Source organism: Saimiri boliviensis, chromosome 9 (assembly GCF_048565385.1).
Source record: "Saimiri boliviensis isolate mSaiBol1 chromosome 9, mSaiBol1.pri, whole genome shotgun sequence".
Lineage (NCBI taxonomy): Eukaryota > Metazoa > Chordata > Mammalia > Primates > Cebidae > Saimiri > Saimiri boliviensis.
Window position 1 is genome coordinate 9,857,678 of NC_133457.1, and position 18,411 is coordinate 9,876,088.

Genomic DNA, 18,411 nt, shown 5'->3' on the forward strand with positions numbered 1-18,411 from the left:
TTATAATACCTAGTGCAATGTAAATGCTATGTAAGCAGTTGTTATACTGTATTGTTTCTTATTTCTATTTTTATTGCTGTATGGTTATTTTCATTGTTATTTTTCCAAATATGTTTGATCAGCAGTTGAGTGGATCTGTGGATATAGAGAGAAAACTGAACTACTTTACCTTACAGGGCTTTTTGATATTTTGCTCCATAACCTGCTCTAATCTTCAGCACCATCAAAGAAGCAGAGGGAAAGACTAAAACCTACTGCTTTTCACTTAATCTACATTAGATTTGCTGCTCAACTAAAACACTGGATAATTCAGACCAGAACACAGTTACTAGAACCTGGCTGGCCAGGGTGGCGGGAGTATCATCTAATCCCCAAGTGAATTATGTAACCTTATCCTTCCTTGTTAGTTATAGCCCTATTGTATGACAGTTTGTCAATGGAAAGCACTAGGAACACAAATTTCATGGTTTGCTAATGGTATTAATAGTTGTAGTGCAAGATTATAAAACATAAACAGTCACTACCACTAGGCAAGTAATTAACAAACAGCATGTGTTACCTCTGTTAACATTTGCAAAGGGTCCTTCTACATCTATAGAACTGTGGGCAAACTCAGGGCCTCTGAAGGACTGCTGAAGCTGGATCATGCTTCCTATGGAAGGTTCACTTCCCAAGGCTCCACCAGTCCAGTATTCACATTGGGTTCCAGCAGCTGTTAACCAAGAGATTTTTATCTTGTGAAAGCTAACTTACTTGTTCAAAAACTCATCACATACAAAATAGGATATCTAACTTTAAAAGTATTAAAATATAACAAATATTCAAACAATGATTTTGAAAATACTTTGCCATCGACTTTTGGCAAAGTTCTATGGTACTGATAACATAATTCTAGTTATCATCTCAAATTCAAAGAGCGGATTAAAAAGAAAGATGAAAAGAAACAAGAATACAATAAAAAGAAATGACAATAAGAGGGCAGTTAAAAACACCTTACAAAAAAAATTCTAAAAAAAATTTCTAACTGTACTGCTTAGGTATCAAAATGAGAAGGAAAAGAAGTCAAAGGCAGACTGTTACTAGCACACTAGCAATTAATATTCATAATTTATTAGGATATAAACTCTTTGCAGCAGGGAGTACATCCTTCTCAACCTCCTAGAGCAACAAAATTAATGTCTGAATCAATAGCTACTTATGAAGATGATGATTTCCTAATAAATTATATTTACCAGAATATAAATATTCTGGTAAATATAATTATAAATAGAACTTATAATTCTGGTAAATATAATTATGAACATAATTATAAATGATTTATAATTATATTTATATTTACCAGAATATTTATATTATAAATATACATAGACATAATTATCTTTACTTGCTCACTATAAGTAAATTGTTATTGTTATCTGAGCTAAATCTCTTGCAAAATCTCTGACAAACTTGAGCTTACTATTGGTAGCCTTTAGTATCTCAAATGGGTGACATTCCCTCAAGTGTTCCTTCTTCATGTTTACATCAAAATATGAAGAAGAAAGACCTAGAAAAGAATTTGTTTCTAACTTGCTAAGACAATTACAATAGTTTTGAAACATTGTACATTTGAATATGTCAATATTAAAACAATCACTAAGACTTGTGTTGGGGTATAAAAAAGCATTCTCTCAGTTACTCTTGGCCATGAAGAATTATTTCATTTTTTTTCCTCAAAAGTTAGCAATAAAAATCCCAGGACTTTGGTCAGATTCCAGTGATACTAAAATGAAAATTAAGAACTGTCAGTTACTATATTTTACTCCAAAATGTATCCACTTGTGAGAATATACTTGCAGTTTATTATAAACGAGAGTGATTACATTTTCCACTGCAATTAAAATAGAATCTTTTTTTTTTCAGTATCAATCATACTTTACTAATATTTTCTTAGAATACATAAACCCTTTCATTCCGTGATTTCAAGCTTTTATTTCCAGAAAAACAGATTTTATATGTTTAATTATAAAACAAATACTTTTTGAATAGTTCACAAAGTTATACTGGAAACCACTCACTGAACTGTAACACAAGTATTCTAAACAACAGGTGCAAAGAATACACCATTACGTAAAGAAATAACATTGCAGAGACTACTAACTCCAATATCCATTTTCCTCTTCTTCTTTTAGTAACAGAACCCTACATTTTAGTTGGACACATGTCTGCCTGGCTGCTGATTACACTTTCCAGTCTTCCTAGGTATAGTTCTTACTAATGGGACCTAAGTGATCTCTTAGGGTGTGCTTTCTGGGAAAGGAATGTGCTCTCCTCTTCCTTCTTTCCCATGGCTGAAATGCAGATGCACTGGTGGGAGCTGGGGCAGCTATCTTAGTCCAGAGAATAAAAGTTTATGGGTTAGGGTTGGCAGAGAGACAAGGCTGAAGGAACTTTAGTCCCCAAATTCATATATTTTGTGGAGAAGAGGTATCCTAGCAGCTGACAGACAGAGAGAACGCACAACTCTATTTGCAACAGTAGTTAAAGCAATGACCTAATATAGGTAAGTAAAAGAAATCTGGCAGAAATCAAAGTTGGCTCTACATGTAATTAGAGCTATGTTGAAAGCTCAAAATAGAAATAGAATATACACTTACCAGTGACATCTGTACAGTTGTCATCTGAATCAGACTCCCCAGGATCAAATACTTGGATACCCTGAGCCTGTAGTCTTTGCAGTTTGCTCTCCAACTCCCTCTTGGCCCTCAGTAAGTCCTGAATTTCATTTTCTTTGGTCTCTCTAAAAATCTTTAAAAGAGTATTTTAATTTTGAGAGCTTTTTCATAATCAAAAAGTTGTGTCGTCAACTTTAAGGGAAAAATAATTCATTCATAAAACCAATATTCATTTGGTCCTCGATATCCTCTTTTGGAGGGTGAATGTCACAGTACTTTTATCTTACTGTTTTGCAACTGGAAGCCACTGGAATTCCAGCAGGATGCATGTCTGTGGTGTGGGTCCGTCATGTGCACTGCACGATGTTTAGGAAATTTGTCTCTCTCCCACTAAATACCAATAATACAACCTCCCTAAACATTTCCAAATGCTTTTTCCCCATACAGAAATGCTTTTCTTTTTTTTTTTTTTTTCAAAATTACTATTAAAATGTTCACTCTCATACGTTTTTCTCTGAAACTATCTCAAGTTTACCATGTCCAACTCAAAAATGTGAAAGTGCTCTACACTAATTCTTACAAGTTTCATGAATCCTACATGATTTAATTCCACTTATTCATCTAATTATATATCATATATACTTTTAAAATACACTGTTTTATTCCATTTCATTTTGGGGGTAAAAATGTGAGGAATTTACCTTGAATTGCCTTTTAACTTTATCTCTGTCATGTTCAAATGTTGCTGCTCTCTCCATTGCTTGGTATTTTGCTTCTAAAGCACTTTCTTTTTCTCGAAGTATCTTCTGATACGTTTTTTGAAGTGCCTAGAATAATTTACCTTGTTATTTCCTAATAAAGATATTCTTGCTCCCAAATTTTACATTCTCATATATATGTTACATATCTTAAAATTTTAAGTCTACTTATTATTTCACCAATTACCAGGAACTTCACATTGCCATTTTATTCAAAACAATGGGGAAAAAATACAAGCATGCTTGAACTATAGAACTACAACAAATAAAGACTTCAACATTAAGCTTTCAGTGGAAATTAACTTTTCTTTGAAACACTGCATCAGCTCTTAAACTTCCTTATGCCTTTTCCATCTTTGAGATAGTAAAAATTAATTTTATAAGGCTTAACTTGTTGGATAATTAGTTCTAGGAGACTGTGTGCCTCTTAGCACTAAGTCTTATTCATTTCACCATCTCTCAAGCACTTCACAGTGCCTGGTACACTGCAGGTCTCCAGCAACCGTCTGACTGAATGAAATAAATCTGGAAGAGTTTTTTCATGCAGAGATATGTGATAAAGGAACCAATATGTTTCACAGGGAATCAGGATTGCTGGCAGGAGTAATCCGGGACTGTGACACTTGCCAACCCTTACTGCACTCCGCCCTGCTTGGTTTGGCCTTTTTTACCTGCCACCTCGCAGTCGTTTCCAACGTGCAGTGTCTGTTGGGCAGTGGCTTGGACACATGAAATCAGATATTTGAAATGCACAAGTCCATTTTATAAATGCAAGTGCATTAAGGCTGCCCGGTAGGAAAACTGTTATCAGACCACAGATAAATTGCTACACGGACTTCTTCCCAGACCACAATAATTACACAACAGCTAATGAGGGAGTTTAAAAAGAAAAACAACAAAAAAACCCTCACTAGAAGAATGTGTAGGCCTGAAGACAGGAAGCATTTTTCTTTTAGAAAAATCAGTCTGAGGTATTTATTTCACCCCTAGTAATGACATCAGGAACTCTCAGGCTGCCTAGAAGTCTCTTCCACAGTAAAGAGTAAACAAGCAACACAACAACGATCAGAGGGGCCCCAAACTGATGGCAAAAAGTCTTACAGCTTTGCTCGGAGAAAAGCAATCTCTTGCATTATATACTATTTTAATGAATTATAACAGACCTGCTACACATGGAGGGCATACAATAATTGCTTTTAGAGTAAATTAACCAAATGAGCCAAGGAAATTTGACTACATCTAGAGAAGGTTTTCAACCGCAGCAGTTAAGATGGTGAGAATCAGAAGGCTTCCAGAAAATTTAAGGTCAAGACTATCAAAATGCAAGAGCGATGAAACTTCACAAAGAAACCGAGACATGAGCTCCACCTTGGAGCCCCAAGTATAATTTTTATGGGGGGGAGGGTGGTAACACTCGTAGGAAGAGTTTGTTGAGTTGCTTCAACAGATGTCACCAGCCTTCTGAGGGGGTGGGCGCGGGGGTGGGCGCGGGGGTGGGCGTGGCGCTGGAGATTGGCATTTGCCTCCTCAGGACACTTTCGGGCTAATTTCTTCTAGGTGTCTTAAAGCCAAAACCAGAAATAGAAAAGCGGGGACTGGGCGCGGTGGCTCACTCCTGTAATCCCAGCACTTCAGGAGGCTGAGACGGGAGGATCGCTGAGCCCAGCACTTCCAGGCTGCAGAGCCGCCATCGTGCCACCGCAGCGGGACCGTGTCTCCAAAAACAACAGAGACACAAAAAGGGGAGGGAGTTAAGGAATCATTTTAGACTCGAAGAGCCTAAGGCCTCTCAAATCAAAATGAGCGGTTTCCGCCGAACTCTGAGAGCCGCTCGGTTCGGAGCAGGGCGGGGCGTCCCGGCGCGTTACCTGCAGCTCGGCCCGCAGCCGCTTGTTCTCCGTGTCCAGCTTGGCCTCGCGGCGGCCCATGGACAGCAGCTCCTGGTTCTTGCTGACGCGGAAGATCTCGTACTCCTTCTTGAGCCGCTCGTACTCGGCCGCCGCGCACTCCAGCTCGGGCACCGACGAGCCCGTGGACTTGAAGCTGGCCCCCAGCAGCCCGCCCGCGCCCGCCCCGCGGGGCAGCGACCCGGGCCCGGCCCCCGCTACCGCCCCCGCGCCTCGGCGGAACGAGTTGCGCAGCAGGCGGGCCTTGGGCTTCACCTCCACCGGGATCTCGCAGGCCTCGCCGCCGCCCGCCCCATACGTGTCCTCGATCACCTCCCCGCCCGCGGGGCTCACGAGCGACGACGCGGTCCCCATGGCCTCCGCGGCCGCTGCTACTTAGGGGATGCCGGCAGGCAGGGGCAGCGGAACTGGACGTGCGCGCGAGCAGGCAGGACGGGGCGGGGCGGCGCGGCGGCGGGACGGCGGGGCGGGACGGGGCGGCGCGGGGCGGGGCGGGGCGGGGCGGGACGGCGGGACGGGGCGGGGCGGCGGGACGGGGCGGCGGGGCGGGGCGGCGGGACGGGGCGGCGGGGCGGCGCGGCGGCGGGGCGGCGGGGCGGGGCGGGGCGGCGGGGCGGGGCGGGGCGGCGGGGCGGGGCGGCGGGGCGGGGCGGCGCGGCGGGGCGGGGCGGCGGGGCGGGGCGGCGGGGCGGGGCGGCGGGGCGGGGCGGCGGGGCGGGGCGGCGGGACGGGGCGGCGGGGCGGGGCGGGGCGGCGGGGCGGGGCGGCGGGGCGGGGCGGGGCGGCGGGGCGGGGCGGCGGGGCGGGGCGGGGCGGCGGGACGGGGCGGCGGGGCGGGGCGGGGCGGCGGGACGGGGCGGCGGGGCGGGGCGGGGCGGCGGGGCGGCGGGGCGGGGCGGCGGGGCGGGGCGGCGGGGCGGGGCGGGGCGGGGCAGGGGGGCGGGGCGGGGCAGGGGGCGGGGCGGGGCGGCGGGGCGGCACGGGGCGGCGGGACGGGGCGCGGCGGGGGGCGGGGCGGCGGGAGCGGGCTCTCCGGAAGGACCTGGCGCGTGGCGACTGTGCGAGACCAGCAGTGGATGGGACGCTGGTGTGGACTGGTGCTCTGACTCAGGGTGTCTCTGCCTTGTCTCAGCCCCACTCGAGGCTCCCGGCCGGCGTCCCTCCCAGGGAGCGCAGGGCTGGGTCCCAGCTGCTCTACCTCCGCTGCGGCTGTCACTTTGGCAACCCCATCCACAGCACCCTGCACTGGAGATCTTTAATCTTCAGCTCCCTTGACCAGGGCTGATGCAGCTCTTTTCTAGCTGTTGCTCACTCCTTGCCCAGCTGTAAGTAATGCAATGATACTTTAGGCATCCTCTAGTCTTTACTAATGTTTGTTCATTCTTTCGGGGTCTTCCTTGGACAGACCTAAGATAACCCATGGCGGTTCATTTCCTGTAGGGTTGTAGGGCCCCACAGCGTCGTGGGGTGTCCCTTACGTTGTGCTGAGGTGCAGGATCCGAGAAGTAAAGAGACAGGACACTGAAGAACCGGTGAAAAGCAGCTGGACTGGGGGAGGGGACACAACCTATGAGCGGAGATCAGCGAGAGTCCCAGATGCCCAGAAGCATCTGTATTTATTAGCTACAAGCAGGGGGAAGGGTCGTGAGTGAGGTCATCATCTGTAGGCTTAGTAATAGGGCATGCATAAGCGTGAGTCACAAGAGTGGGGGCCACCCCATTATGTCACTTGGGCAGAGAGGTGGTCTGTGCACAATAGGCGGCCGAGCCGTTCGCAGTAGTAGAGGGTCGTGTACAGGAAAGGGGTCCACCCCCCATTAGGTCATTGAGGCAAGGAGGTGGGCTGTGTGCAACAGGTGTCCTGCGCTACACTTCTTGTCTTGGGGCTGGAGACTTCAAAGGATTTCTGATAGAAGGATACTACTGTAAGCCAGTGCAGTGGGAACTGACAGACTTGTGCTCGTCTCTTAAGCTCTTTGTGGAAGGATGATTTGACCTAGCACGGAAGCGAGAAAACACTGACAGGGTGTACATCTGCCATGACTGGTCACACCAGAGGGTTCTTCTCCCTCGGTTATTTCCAAGATCTCAGGCCTGAGGCCGGCTTTCCACAGGAACTGGATGCAAGGTACCACAACTCCTTTATCAGGAGGAGAGGCTCTTGCTCCAAGCCTGCCGTACAGCGTATGCCCTTTCAGGCAGGGACGCCACTGCCTGGGTCTTTGGTTCTTGTCCTAGTCTGGCTGTTTTCCCATGTACTGCTTCTGTTCTGTGACTGCTTTAGGCATTCCTCCTACTGCAAACTACCACAATGGTTATATGGAAGGATTTTATAAATCAGCACTAAATGTGTCAGTACAGCTCTGACTACAATATCTATGTGATTATATAGAAAGATTATATAGAACTAAGTTTGGTTATACCTATAAGCTAGATATAGTAAGCGGTGAGTTACGCTTCAGGCACTGTGCCTGGGGTCTGCACAGTTCTCCTTCCTCAGTGCCCATGGAGGGTGTTATCTATGTTTTTTGACCTGAAGTAAGAAAAAGTTTCTCTGAATTTGATCTGGGCAGCCTGTAAATTAATAAACGATGCTACTGCCTTTTTTTTAAATGGAATTTGTAGAATAAATATCATTTGGGTAGAGTAGTATGTATTTGGTCCTCAGATTATGAATCTCACAGTCACTTGGGACGTTTGGTTAAAAATTTGGGAAGCTTGACAGTTTGCATATTTAGTTAGCTCACAGGTGATGCTTATGTAGTGTAAGATCTCAAAATACTGAGACTGCATAAAAATTGTGGCTAGGGATAATTTATTTCCTTGCTACCCAAAGCATGGTCCTCAGGCAGTAGCATCAACATCACCCTGAAGCTTGTTAACAAACAGATTCTCACATAGTATCACTGACCTCCTGAATCACAATTTGCAATTAAAAGGATCTCTCAGGTGATCTGAATGCAAATTAAAATTTGGGAAGCACTGCTACAGCAGAAGAAAATGGTTCTTAACCTTGACAGTACATTACCATCACCTGGAGTGCTTAAAAAAATAAAGACTGCTGCGTGGGCCTCACCCCAGACCAATTATATCAGAATTTCCAGGGGTTGAGATCTGAACATCATTATTTTTTAAAAGCTCTCCAGTGGATTTTAATTAGTAGTCAAGGTTAAACAATGGTTTCACCTCGGCCATCTCATTATTGCCAACATATGTGTGATCCCCATTGGTAACCATCTCAATATCTGCTTACAGGCATCCAAATTCCTCTATGCGCTTTCTTCACAGTTCATCATAGTGGAGACACATGTAATTTTGACCATATTGATAGTATTGTGCTTCAACTTTAGAGATAGACAAGGCACCACCAATGATCAAAATGTCCTGAGAAAATTTATCACTTTGGAATAAATGACCTGTATACTTGGAAATGCTACAATTGAGAAACAGTCTTTGAAGAGAAAGGAACTCTGCAAAACGAAAGGATTCTAGTTCTCACTAAAATTGCCTCCCTTTTCCCAGGCTGTTTGATCCTGTGCAGTTCTACCAAGTGAACTCTGACGTCTAAAGTCTCCTACAAAGTCTGTGAGTATGACCCCAATTTTAGGAACTTATTAACAGTAGGGGACAACTGTGATTAAGTAGCTGTTATTTAACATTTCTAACACTGACCATTAGGGGTCAGTGTAACTCAGGAAGAAAATAATTTGGCTGTTTATGTCTTGAAAAGGATCATCTTGTGAAGATGACTGTAAAGAAGTCAGTCTAGGTGTTGTCTTTATTAGCAATTATCTACACTGCCTTACTTAGTTCCCATCACAAGTAATAATATGACTGAAAATTATTATGAAACAGAAAAGAGCAGGATCAGCCAGCTTTTTCTACAAAGGACCAGATAGTAAATATTTCAGTCTTTAGTCTCTCTCATGTTACTCAACTCTGCTGTTATAGCACAAAAGCACCCCAACACCATATACAGGTAGTGCTCGACTTACGACTGCGGTCAGGACCGCGAAACGGTCGTAACACAATTTGGTCGTAAGTTGAGTAGGCTCTATGTACAGTTGAAATGGTGCACGCGGAGATGGCCATGCTGCCAGAAGCTGGTCTGCACTGTCGTACGCCCAGCTGGGCAACGTTTGCGCTGTCAGACGCGGAGCAGTCGTGGCTAGCGATTGTGGTCCTAAAGTCGAAGGGTCATAAGTTGCATAGGTCGTAAGTCGATCAATGCCTGTACAAGCAAATGGCCTGTCTGCATTCCGGTAAAACTTTATTTGCAAAAACTGGTGGCTGGTTGAATTTGGCTCACAGATTTGCTGACCCCTGAACTGGAGGAGTGGTTCTCAAACCTGGAAAATCACCTGGGGAGCTTGTTAAAAAAGTCATGAACCCCACATCAAATCCACTGAATCTAAATGTTTTTAAGTAGAGCTCACACACTGAAATTTTTTAAAGTTATCTTTTGATTCAGAAGCAAATACTAATTTAGGAACCATTGGGACAAAATAAAGTTAACTTTACCTTTTAGGAAACCATGAAGTCTACCTTACTATAATGTTTTTAGTATCTGAATACCTATTCATGGTATAAAAGATATGAATGCGAAGCTTAGGCTTAGATAATCTCCATAAGTACTCTGGAAGTACATCAATGTACTCATTCCTCATTCCTCTGTAAATGAGATGTATTAATGCACTAGTCTTTGGATTATTTTGGCCACAGAACAACCCAGCCTCTCCTAACTGACAGAGGGGAATACCGAATTCATTTGAATAGGGTAGAAGAGATTGATGAAAAAGGTAAAGGCGAAGGAAAAGAGATAAAAGAGATGGTGGAATTGTGTGTAGTACCTCCTCAAAAACGTCCCAAATGTTTGATAAATTTACAAACCCTGAAAAACATGCTGTGAACTACTTTTTTTCGTGAATTGGTTAAGAGTTTAGCACCCAGGTGGGTACAAGCATGAAACAAAGACAATACACAGTCACTGGACAGGGAAATGGGGTCAGAATAGCTTAAATATGGGATATCCATTCTTTTATGAAGTATGTGTTCTAATGACAGGGTTTTCTTGGGCTGTTTCCTCCTGGGCTAATCAAATGGATGGATATATAGAAGGTCATATTTTAAGAAGAACTGTAATGGGTTTCGTTAAGAATACCATAGCCAATATATTTACCTGTGGTCCGTATAAAGCATACTGCACATTTGGACTATTTGTTTAACAAATAAAAGGGTTCTATTTTTCCGTAACAACCTCTAGGATGAAAAGTCATTTATTTCTTACTTGGTGAGGAATGTCCCTTTGTTTCTCAAATTCAAGGCTGTTCTCCCACGTCTCTCGGCCTCTGCCTCATGTCCATCTGTGAAACAATATAAGTTTAATTTCTTCTATGGCACCATCTATCCCAAATCTAGTAACTAGTGCCCACTTCATGTTGTCATTAGTGACTGTTACTTTTTCTTACACTCAATGCCTGCATGCCAGGACGAAGATGAGGAGCCATATTCAATTAGCTCCTGTGAAGGAAAGATGAAGTTTTCACTGCTGTATACATTTGAGTTGTGCCTTTTCTGACATCAATTAGCCACAGAGAAGAGAGTCAGCTGACATTTGTAGTTGGAAGGGGAAAACAATCTCTTCATGAGTCATATGTGAATAAAAATGGTTGATTTTAATTTTAAGAGCTTAAAACAGCCCAGATGTGCTAGCTCATGCCTGTAATGCCAGCCTTTTGGGAGGCAAAGGTAGGTAGATTGCTTGAGCCAGGAGTTTGAGACCAGCCTAGGGAACATGGTGAAACCTAGTCTCTACAAAAAATAAAAATATTTAGCCAGTTGTGGAGATACACACCTGTAGTCCCAGCTGTTTGGGAGGCTGAGTTGGGAGGATCACTTAAGCCTGGGAGGTGGAGGCCGCACTGAGCTGTGATTGTGCCACTGCCCTCCAAACTGGGACAGGGAGACCCTATCTAAAAACAAACAAACAAACATAGATTTTATCTTTTAGATAAGATTTACTTATGGTTACGAAATTTTATTCTCATCATAATTAAGGGGAGTTTATGTGACTTATGGCCCCAATTTAGGAATGAGTGGTGTTCCAGTGATTGATTTTCAAATCTCATATTTAGTATTTGAAGCCTATTTCCTCAGGAATAGCATTAGACCAGGTGGCTATTGTTTCAGCTTAGCACACAGCTGAACACTGTTTATGCTCAGTGCAGAATAACACCACTGTAATGTGTACTTTGGAAATATGTTTTCAACATATTAGCTCAGATTATCCAGGAACACATCTATCCTTGGGCACTGTAAAGAAGACACCTGAGGCCACAGGTCAAAGTGTGCACATTTAATTGGTCTGAGAAAGATGTTCCAGTAGGGAGGAGACCTGGAAAAGGGGACAGGGAACAAGTTGTATAACAATGTATAGCAATGGTTGCTATAACTTAGATTCTAGCGAAATCTGGTGCAAGGAATTTGGCTTCTGCTGAGACCAGCTAGGTCATGGAGACCCCAACCCAGGTGGTGCTGAAGAAATTAAGAGACAAACCAAGATAGAGTGCAAAAGTGAGATCAGAGTGGGACTGTCAGGGGTTTCATGGCCTTTCCCAGCTAATAGCCCAGAGCAAAATCTGACCCACACACATATTTATTCTTTGTGAACAAGTGATTATTTTTAATAAGCAGGTGCTCAGTGTCTCTTCATAAAATAAAGATAGACTAAACAGGCAGATAGTGCCTGCTCACTACTAAGATAGAAATAAGCTAAAAAAACACTCTTTGTGAGTCAGCAATGGGGACAAGGTCATATATCCTGTGTTTTGGGAACTGGTTTAACTAGTGCATGGACTGGCACATACTGTTTACTATTCTAGCAGTTTTCTGCCTGGGGATGGCTCGGTGTTTGTTGCCATCACCTCTCAGCAAACTACGTATACCCCAACACATACATCAAGACCTTCTCTCATCAGGCTTCTTGCACTTTAGTCTCCTCATCTGAAAATGGAGATAATAGTAGTTCACTTTACAGCAGTTTTAGACATCCAAATGAGTAAACTACATTTGATTGTGTTTTGTTCCCCAGGGATCCAGAAAATGCACTATTTCGTTTAAACTCTCTTCTGTAAGTAACTTAGTAGGGAGACTCTAAGCATTTTTCTTTTGACAAGCCTGGCAGATGTATGTCATTCTCTGAGGGCTGTTTTGATTGATATCTAACAAAACTTGGCCTCTCTGTGACAGAAATCATTGGCATGTCTGCATCCCTAAATATATATCACTACCATTGTCCTAAAAAATAGTGTTTCTTCACTGTTTTCTGGCTATCCCATTTTGAATCAGAGTCAAATCATTACATAGAGATGGTTGATGATCTGCTATATTCTGAGGCCAAAAGGCAGAAAATGCCAGACTTCCTTTGAAACGTTTTTTAAACTTGACAAATACAAGTTGTATGTATTTTTGGTATACAACATGATGTTTTGATACATACATATTTTATGGAATGGCTAAATCAAGCTATTCAACAGATGTATTACTCTACATACTTTTTGTGGCAAGAATGCTTAAAATTTCTCTTTGTATTTTTTCAAGTACATAATATATTGCTATTTACGGTAGTCACCATGTTATGTATGATGGATCTCTTGAACTTACTCCTCCTGTTTAACTGAAACGTTGTATACTTTGTCAGACATCCTCTAGCCCTCCTCACCACCAGCCCCTGGTAACCACCACCAGTCTACTCTCTGCTTCTGTGAGTCCTCTTTTAAATTCCACATAGAAGTAAGATCATAAGGCATTTGTCTTTCTGCGGCTGGCTTATTTCACTTAGTGTAATGTCCTCCAGTTTCATTTATGTTGTTGCAAATAGCAGGATTTTCTTCTCTAAAGGCTGAATATTGTCCTACTGGAGATATATATCTATATATAATTTTCTGTATCCATTCATTTGGTAATGAACACTTAAGTTGATTCTATATCTTAGTCATTGTGAATAATTTTGCAACGATTGTGGAAGTGCAGATATCTCTTCAACATACTGATTTCACTTCTTTTAGGTATATACCCCTTGGTGGGACTGCTGGATCATATGGTAGTTATATTTTTAGTTTTTTAAGGAATCTCCATATTGTTTCCATAATGACTGTACTCATTTACTTCCCTATCATCAGTGTGGAAAGATTTCCTTTTCTCCACATCCTTGCCAACACTTATCTTTCATATTTTTTATAATAACCAGTTTAATGGGTATGAGGTGTGGTAGGCTAGCGGTCACACTTGACGGTTTACTTTAAAAGTAAGCAGGCTCCCAATTAACCCACCTTGGGAAGGTCTTATGATTTATGGTGACATCCTGTTGCTCATTAATGAAGCTTATGAGTTCCTCAAGTTGTTACTGAACTAATAAAGACATAACCTGCTGACACTGGAAAGGATGCTGATTTATTTTCCAGTTACAAACTTTTACTGGTTGCCTTGCATATAGACATTTTAGCCTATATGTTGCAATCTGTATCCAATGATTGTAGCTTTTTTTTTTGAGACAGAATCTCGCTCTGTCACCCAGGCTGGAGTGCATTGACACTATCTAGGCTCACTGCAACATTTGCTTCCCGGGTTCAAGCAATTCTCCTGCCTCAGCCTCCCTGGAACCTGGAATTACAGGCGCCTGCCACCACAGCCTTTAGTAGAGATGAGGTTTTACCGTATTGGCCAGGATGGTCTCGAACTCCTGACCTCGTGATCTGCCTGCCTTGACCTCCCAAAGCTGTGATTACAGGTGTGAGCCACTGCACCCAGCCTGATTATAACTTTTATATTGTAATCTCCAATGAAAAAGGACAACTCCTGTGAAGGATCCCACCCCCCACCTTCTCTTAAATTTTCCTATAAAAGTCTTCCAACTTGTGATGGACTCTGGAACCCTCCAAACTTTGTTGGTGTGTCTTACTGGGTTGATCCTCACATTTGGCTTCCAAAGCACCTTTATCAAATTATTTCTACCTTATGTGCCTTAATTTCGGTTGACATTCTGGCATAATCACCAGCATTCCGGAGCAGTCTCCCTGGACCATCCAATGTGGGATTTGATCATTGTGCATGTACCAGTAATGAACCTATTGTGTTCCCAAATTCAAATGCTTCTGCTGGGTGCTACAGATAGGTTCCTCCTGGAACCCTCACATCTTGGCTGAAGTTCTGGTTTATTGAAGCTAGTTTCCTCCTTGGTCAGAAGGTACAACGACTCTTTCAGAATGAGAGTTACTGCTACCAATTCAAGGGAAGGGTTTTATTGGGAACTTTAGGGCTGGATAAAATAGCAGCTCAGTGAACTGTTTCCCTGGAGGATTGGGGTCAGACAACCTTTCCTTAGCTTTCTCCTTTTCAATCACATGAGGGCACTCTTGCTCCAAAGATAAGAGACATTCACTCCCGCTAGCCAAACTGTTAACTTTTTGCTCAGCCTGGAGGTTTTAGAAAGATTGATTATCTCTTGCCCTGAGCACACTGAACCTTCTTTGGAGGTGACTTGGGAGTCCAAAACACATAAAAACATCTTTTTAGCCCATTGTGCGAACTCCAGAAGAAAGCACATCTGACCCACTACAGAGCACACGTGACCCACTACAAAAAGCACACCGGATGCAGCACAACTGACTCTAGAGCTTGTCTTGCTCACAGCAGCCAAGATGGGAAATGCATCCAGACTGAATGTACACAACCTCTGTTGACACCAGCTGGTATCATGTTCTTTTACTTGAAAGTACTTAGATAAGTGGACCCATCTAACCCAGGATGGCTGGGTTAGCAGCAGCAGTAGCTAAAATGGAGATCTTTTCAAAATGCCTAAAATAATGCATTTGTGCACACAAATGGAAACAGTTGGTTTTAGAACCAGACTGAATGGGAGACTTACTTCAAACAGCACCTGGAAGCTTCTAAAAATTCTTTAAAAAAATTGTCTCCAATCTAGAGGTAAACAAAAGGATATTGCAAAATTATTCAAACCATTGTACATTAGTTGAAAAATACTTAGAAGGCTCTCTCCCTTTTTTCCTCATGGCTCCTCCTTGTCTACCCCTGTTCTTTCATCTTCTCTGTCATGAATTGATTCCTTTCTGCTTGTTCCTTGGGCTCCCATATATCTCTTAGGGAGAGACTTTTGGAATTTCACAATGCACCCATTTACTTATTTCAAGAGGAGCAAAATGTATTTAAATTTAAAACAGAAGGAACAAATGGAACAACTACAGAGTGAGAATGAAACCACTGAGAGTCTAAAAATACAGACACAACAAATGTTTTTCTAAACTGGGACTAATGATTGACACATCTGATTATTTATTGATAGCTTTGCCAGACCATTATGATCCCAGTCTTCCATGTACATTAGTAAAATATATACAGCCACCTCCATTAAAGGGGAAGTTAACCTGATTAAACTTTCTACCCAATATCAAACAATATTCTTTAAATGTTCTGCTAGACCTCACAGTCCCTTGCAGATATAAAACTTCACTGGCCTTTTAGAAAACTTAAATTGTGTCTCTGTGCTTTGAGATGTAAATTTGCTATACTCAGTAAGATCTTCAGCCATGGAAGACAGATTAACTTGTTCTATTTCCAGAGGCACAATTTAATTAAACTGTCCTTTTAAGTTGGTGACTTTTACTTGACTCATGAAACAAATTTTAAGAGCAAAGCTATAAAATCTTTATCTGCATCTGTTTGTATTTTTATGTGTACATGTATACAGGTCTGTATATTGTTTACATGGTACCAAATTGGTTTATTAATAAATGAGCACTTATAAATTAGTAAGCCAACATACTCTGTAAATTCATATCACCTAAATAGATCTTTTAGCAAATAAGACTAGCTTAATAAAAACAACCATCTTTTGAATTTTTGGCAAAAAATCTATAAATTTAAGATTCTTACTTAAGTGAACACCTGATACTCACAGGCTATAAAAGTGGTTATCCAGAAAATAACTTGAAATGATGACTAGCTTTGTCTAATATTTCAGTTTTCATAAATATTCTAGGTAAGCTGTTAAAAATAAATGAGATAACTGTCAGTGAGATACACTTCTATAAAGGAACTTTTTGTGTAATTGGAAATCTTAAAGCTATGTTAAATATAGATACTCATGCAATGTCTGGGTCATTTCCAATTAAGGTAAACATGGTATAAGAAAACATGTTTCTAAAAAGTATAAAATGGTTTTCATTTATAAGATACTGTTTTGTGACAAAGATTCTTGTTGCCTAGGTTGTCACTAAAATGTAAGGTTACTAAGAGTTAAAAGTTCTAATTAATATTTATATGCAATTTTATATATAATGTACCAAAAATAAGAGGTGTTTTTGATGAGAAAACATTATAAGAAGTCACAAAAATGTGTTCTTTATTGAGAAAGAAAGAATAACTTTGTCTAATTTGTAGGTTCCTTAAAGGTTGTTTCAAAATATGAACTTAGGAAGGAAAGGGGAACAAGATTAAAAAGGAACCAGTTAGTAGGAAAGAAAAATATGAAGAAGCTTATGGATATGAAGATGAATTTTTGGTAAGGAAGGTTAAAAAGCAAAGAGAATAATTTTACATGAGAAAGAATCTCATATGGTAAAATTTTGTCCTAAAGTAAAATGACTGGTTAAAAGAAAGGGAAATATAAGACAAAACAGAAAGTCCAATCATGTTTTTGATGGTCTGAGTATGTCATGATAAGGTTTGTGAGAAAAGAATGTATGAAAAAAATTTTGTGTGTGATTAAGTTGGCTATAATTCTAAAGGAAATGTGGTCCTCTATAACAACAAGGTTGTTGTCAAGTATTAATTTTCTTTTAATAAAATTACAAAATGTTTTATTATTTTATTTTATTTTATTTTTTTGAGATGGAGTTTTTTTGTTCTTGTTACTCAGGCTAGAGTGCAATGGTGCAATCTCGGCTCACTGCAACCTCCGCCTCCTGGGTTCAGGCAATTCTCCTGCCTCAGCTTCCTGAGTAGCTGGGATTACAGGCACACGCCACCATGACCAGCTAATTTTTTGTATTTTTAGTGGAGACGGGGTTTCACCATGTTGACCAGGATGGTCTTGATCTCTTGACCTCGTGATCCACCCGCCTCGGCCTCCCAAAGTGCTGGGATTACAGGCTTGAGCCACCGCGCCCGGCCTAAAAGGTTTTATTTTATTTATTTATTTATTTATTTTTTTCATACATGTATCTATTTTTTTTAAATTGCATTTTAGGTTTTGGGGTACATGTGAAGAACATGCAAGATTGTTGCATAGGTACACACATAGCAGTGTGGTTTGCTGCCTTCCTTCCCCTCACCTGTATCTGTCATTTCTCCCCAGGTTTTATTTTTAAATTCTGAGATCTATTGCTTTTTGAAACTTGGTTTTATCAAGATAATTCCTGTGTTATCCTTACTTGGTTTTGGTTGCTTTAAAGGGTTAGGGTTTTACATCTCTGTGACTTTCTGTATTGCTTTTGAAGTCTTTTGATTACCACTCTGGTTAAGTAAGTATTAATTAACAGTGACCTGTGATTCCGTTTTGATCAAATGCTTAGAACTTTTGACATCTTTGACAAAATTCCCCAAAATCAACTCCTAAAGTAAGTTGTTTGCCCTAAAATTAACTTTAGGGTTTTCTAGTTAGACCTCTGGAGAACCTCAAAGAATATCTCTTGTAAAGATATTAGTGATTAGGCTTATTTGGTAAATTGTATGAGAAACATTGTCAAATGATAGATGGTACTACATCTTCTTTCAGTTATATATATGAACATGTTATTGATATAAATATCCCCCAAATTATATAAATTCATAAAAATCTAATGAGTCATAATTTTGACAATGTTAAATCTTTTCTAAAGTTATATTTCTATGATATATTACTAATATGGATATTCTTAAGATACATGAAATTTATAAAAGGCTGGAAGTCATGATGTGATAGTCAGTCATGATTTTGTTTGTTTTCTTAAAATGCCACATATAATAGAAATAACTAAATTTCTTGTCAATTGGAAACTTCCATTAGATTTTAACCACGACTGTTTTAAGTTTTTG

The 18,411-nt window shown here is 41.4% G+C and overlaps 1 protein-coding gene and 1 long non-coding RNA gene across 6 annotated transcripts in view; one reads left to right on the top strand and one right to left on the bottom strand.

The window, feature by feature from the left end:
* NPHP3 (nephrocystin 3) overlaps positions 1–5,754 on the bottom strand; it is a 46,102-nt gene extending 40,348 nt beyond the window's left edge. For 4 of the 5 annotated variants that reach the window (XM_074405459.1, XM_074405458.1, XM_074405457.1 and 1 more), the window contains exons 1-4: positions 5,281–5,752; positions 3,356–3,481; positions 2,637–2,787; positions 560–712 (exon numbers count right to left, since the gene is read on the bottom strand). In XM_074405459.1, coding sequence (XP_074261560.1) covers positions 560–712; positions 2,637–2,787; positions 3,356–3,481; positions 5,281–5,673 — 823 coding nt within the window. In that variant the 5' untranslated portion in view covers positions 5,674–5,752. Of the gene's footprint in view, positions 1–559; positions 713–2,636; positions 2,788–3,355; positions 3,482–5,280 lie in introns of all 5 variants that reach the window. The other variant, XM_074405460.1, reaches the window with a different exon arrangement.
* Positions 5,755–6,377: 623 nt separating this feature from the next.
* Positions 6,378–18,411, top strand: part of LOC141585576 (uncharacterized) — a 236,329-nt gene continuing 224,295 nt past the window's right edge. The window contains exons 1-2 of the long non-coding RNA XR_012519111.1: positions 6,378–6,644; positions 8,842–8,904. This is a non-coding gene — a long non-coding RNA (uncharacterized LOC141585576). The remainder of the gene's footprint in view (positions 6,645–8,841; positions 8,905–18,411) is intronic.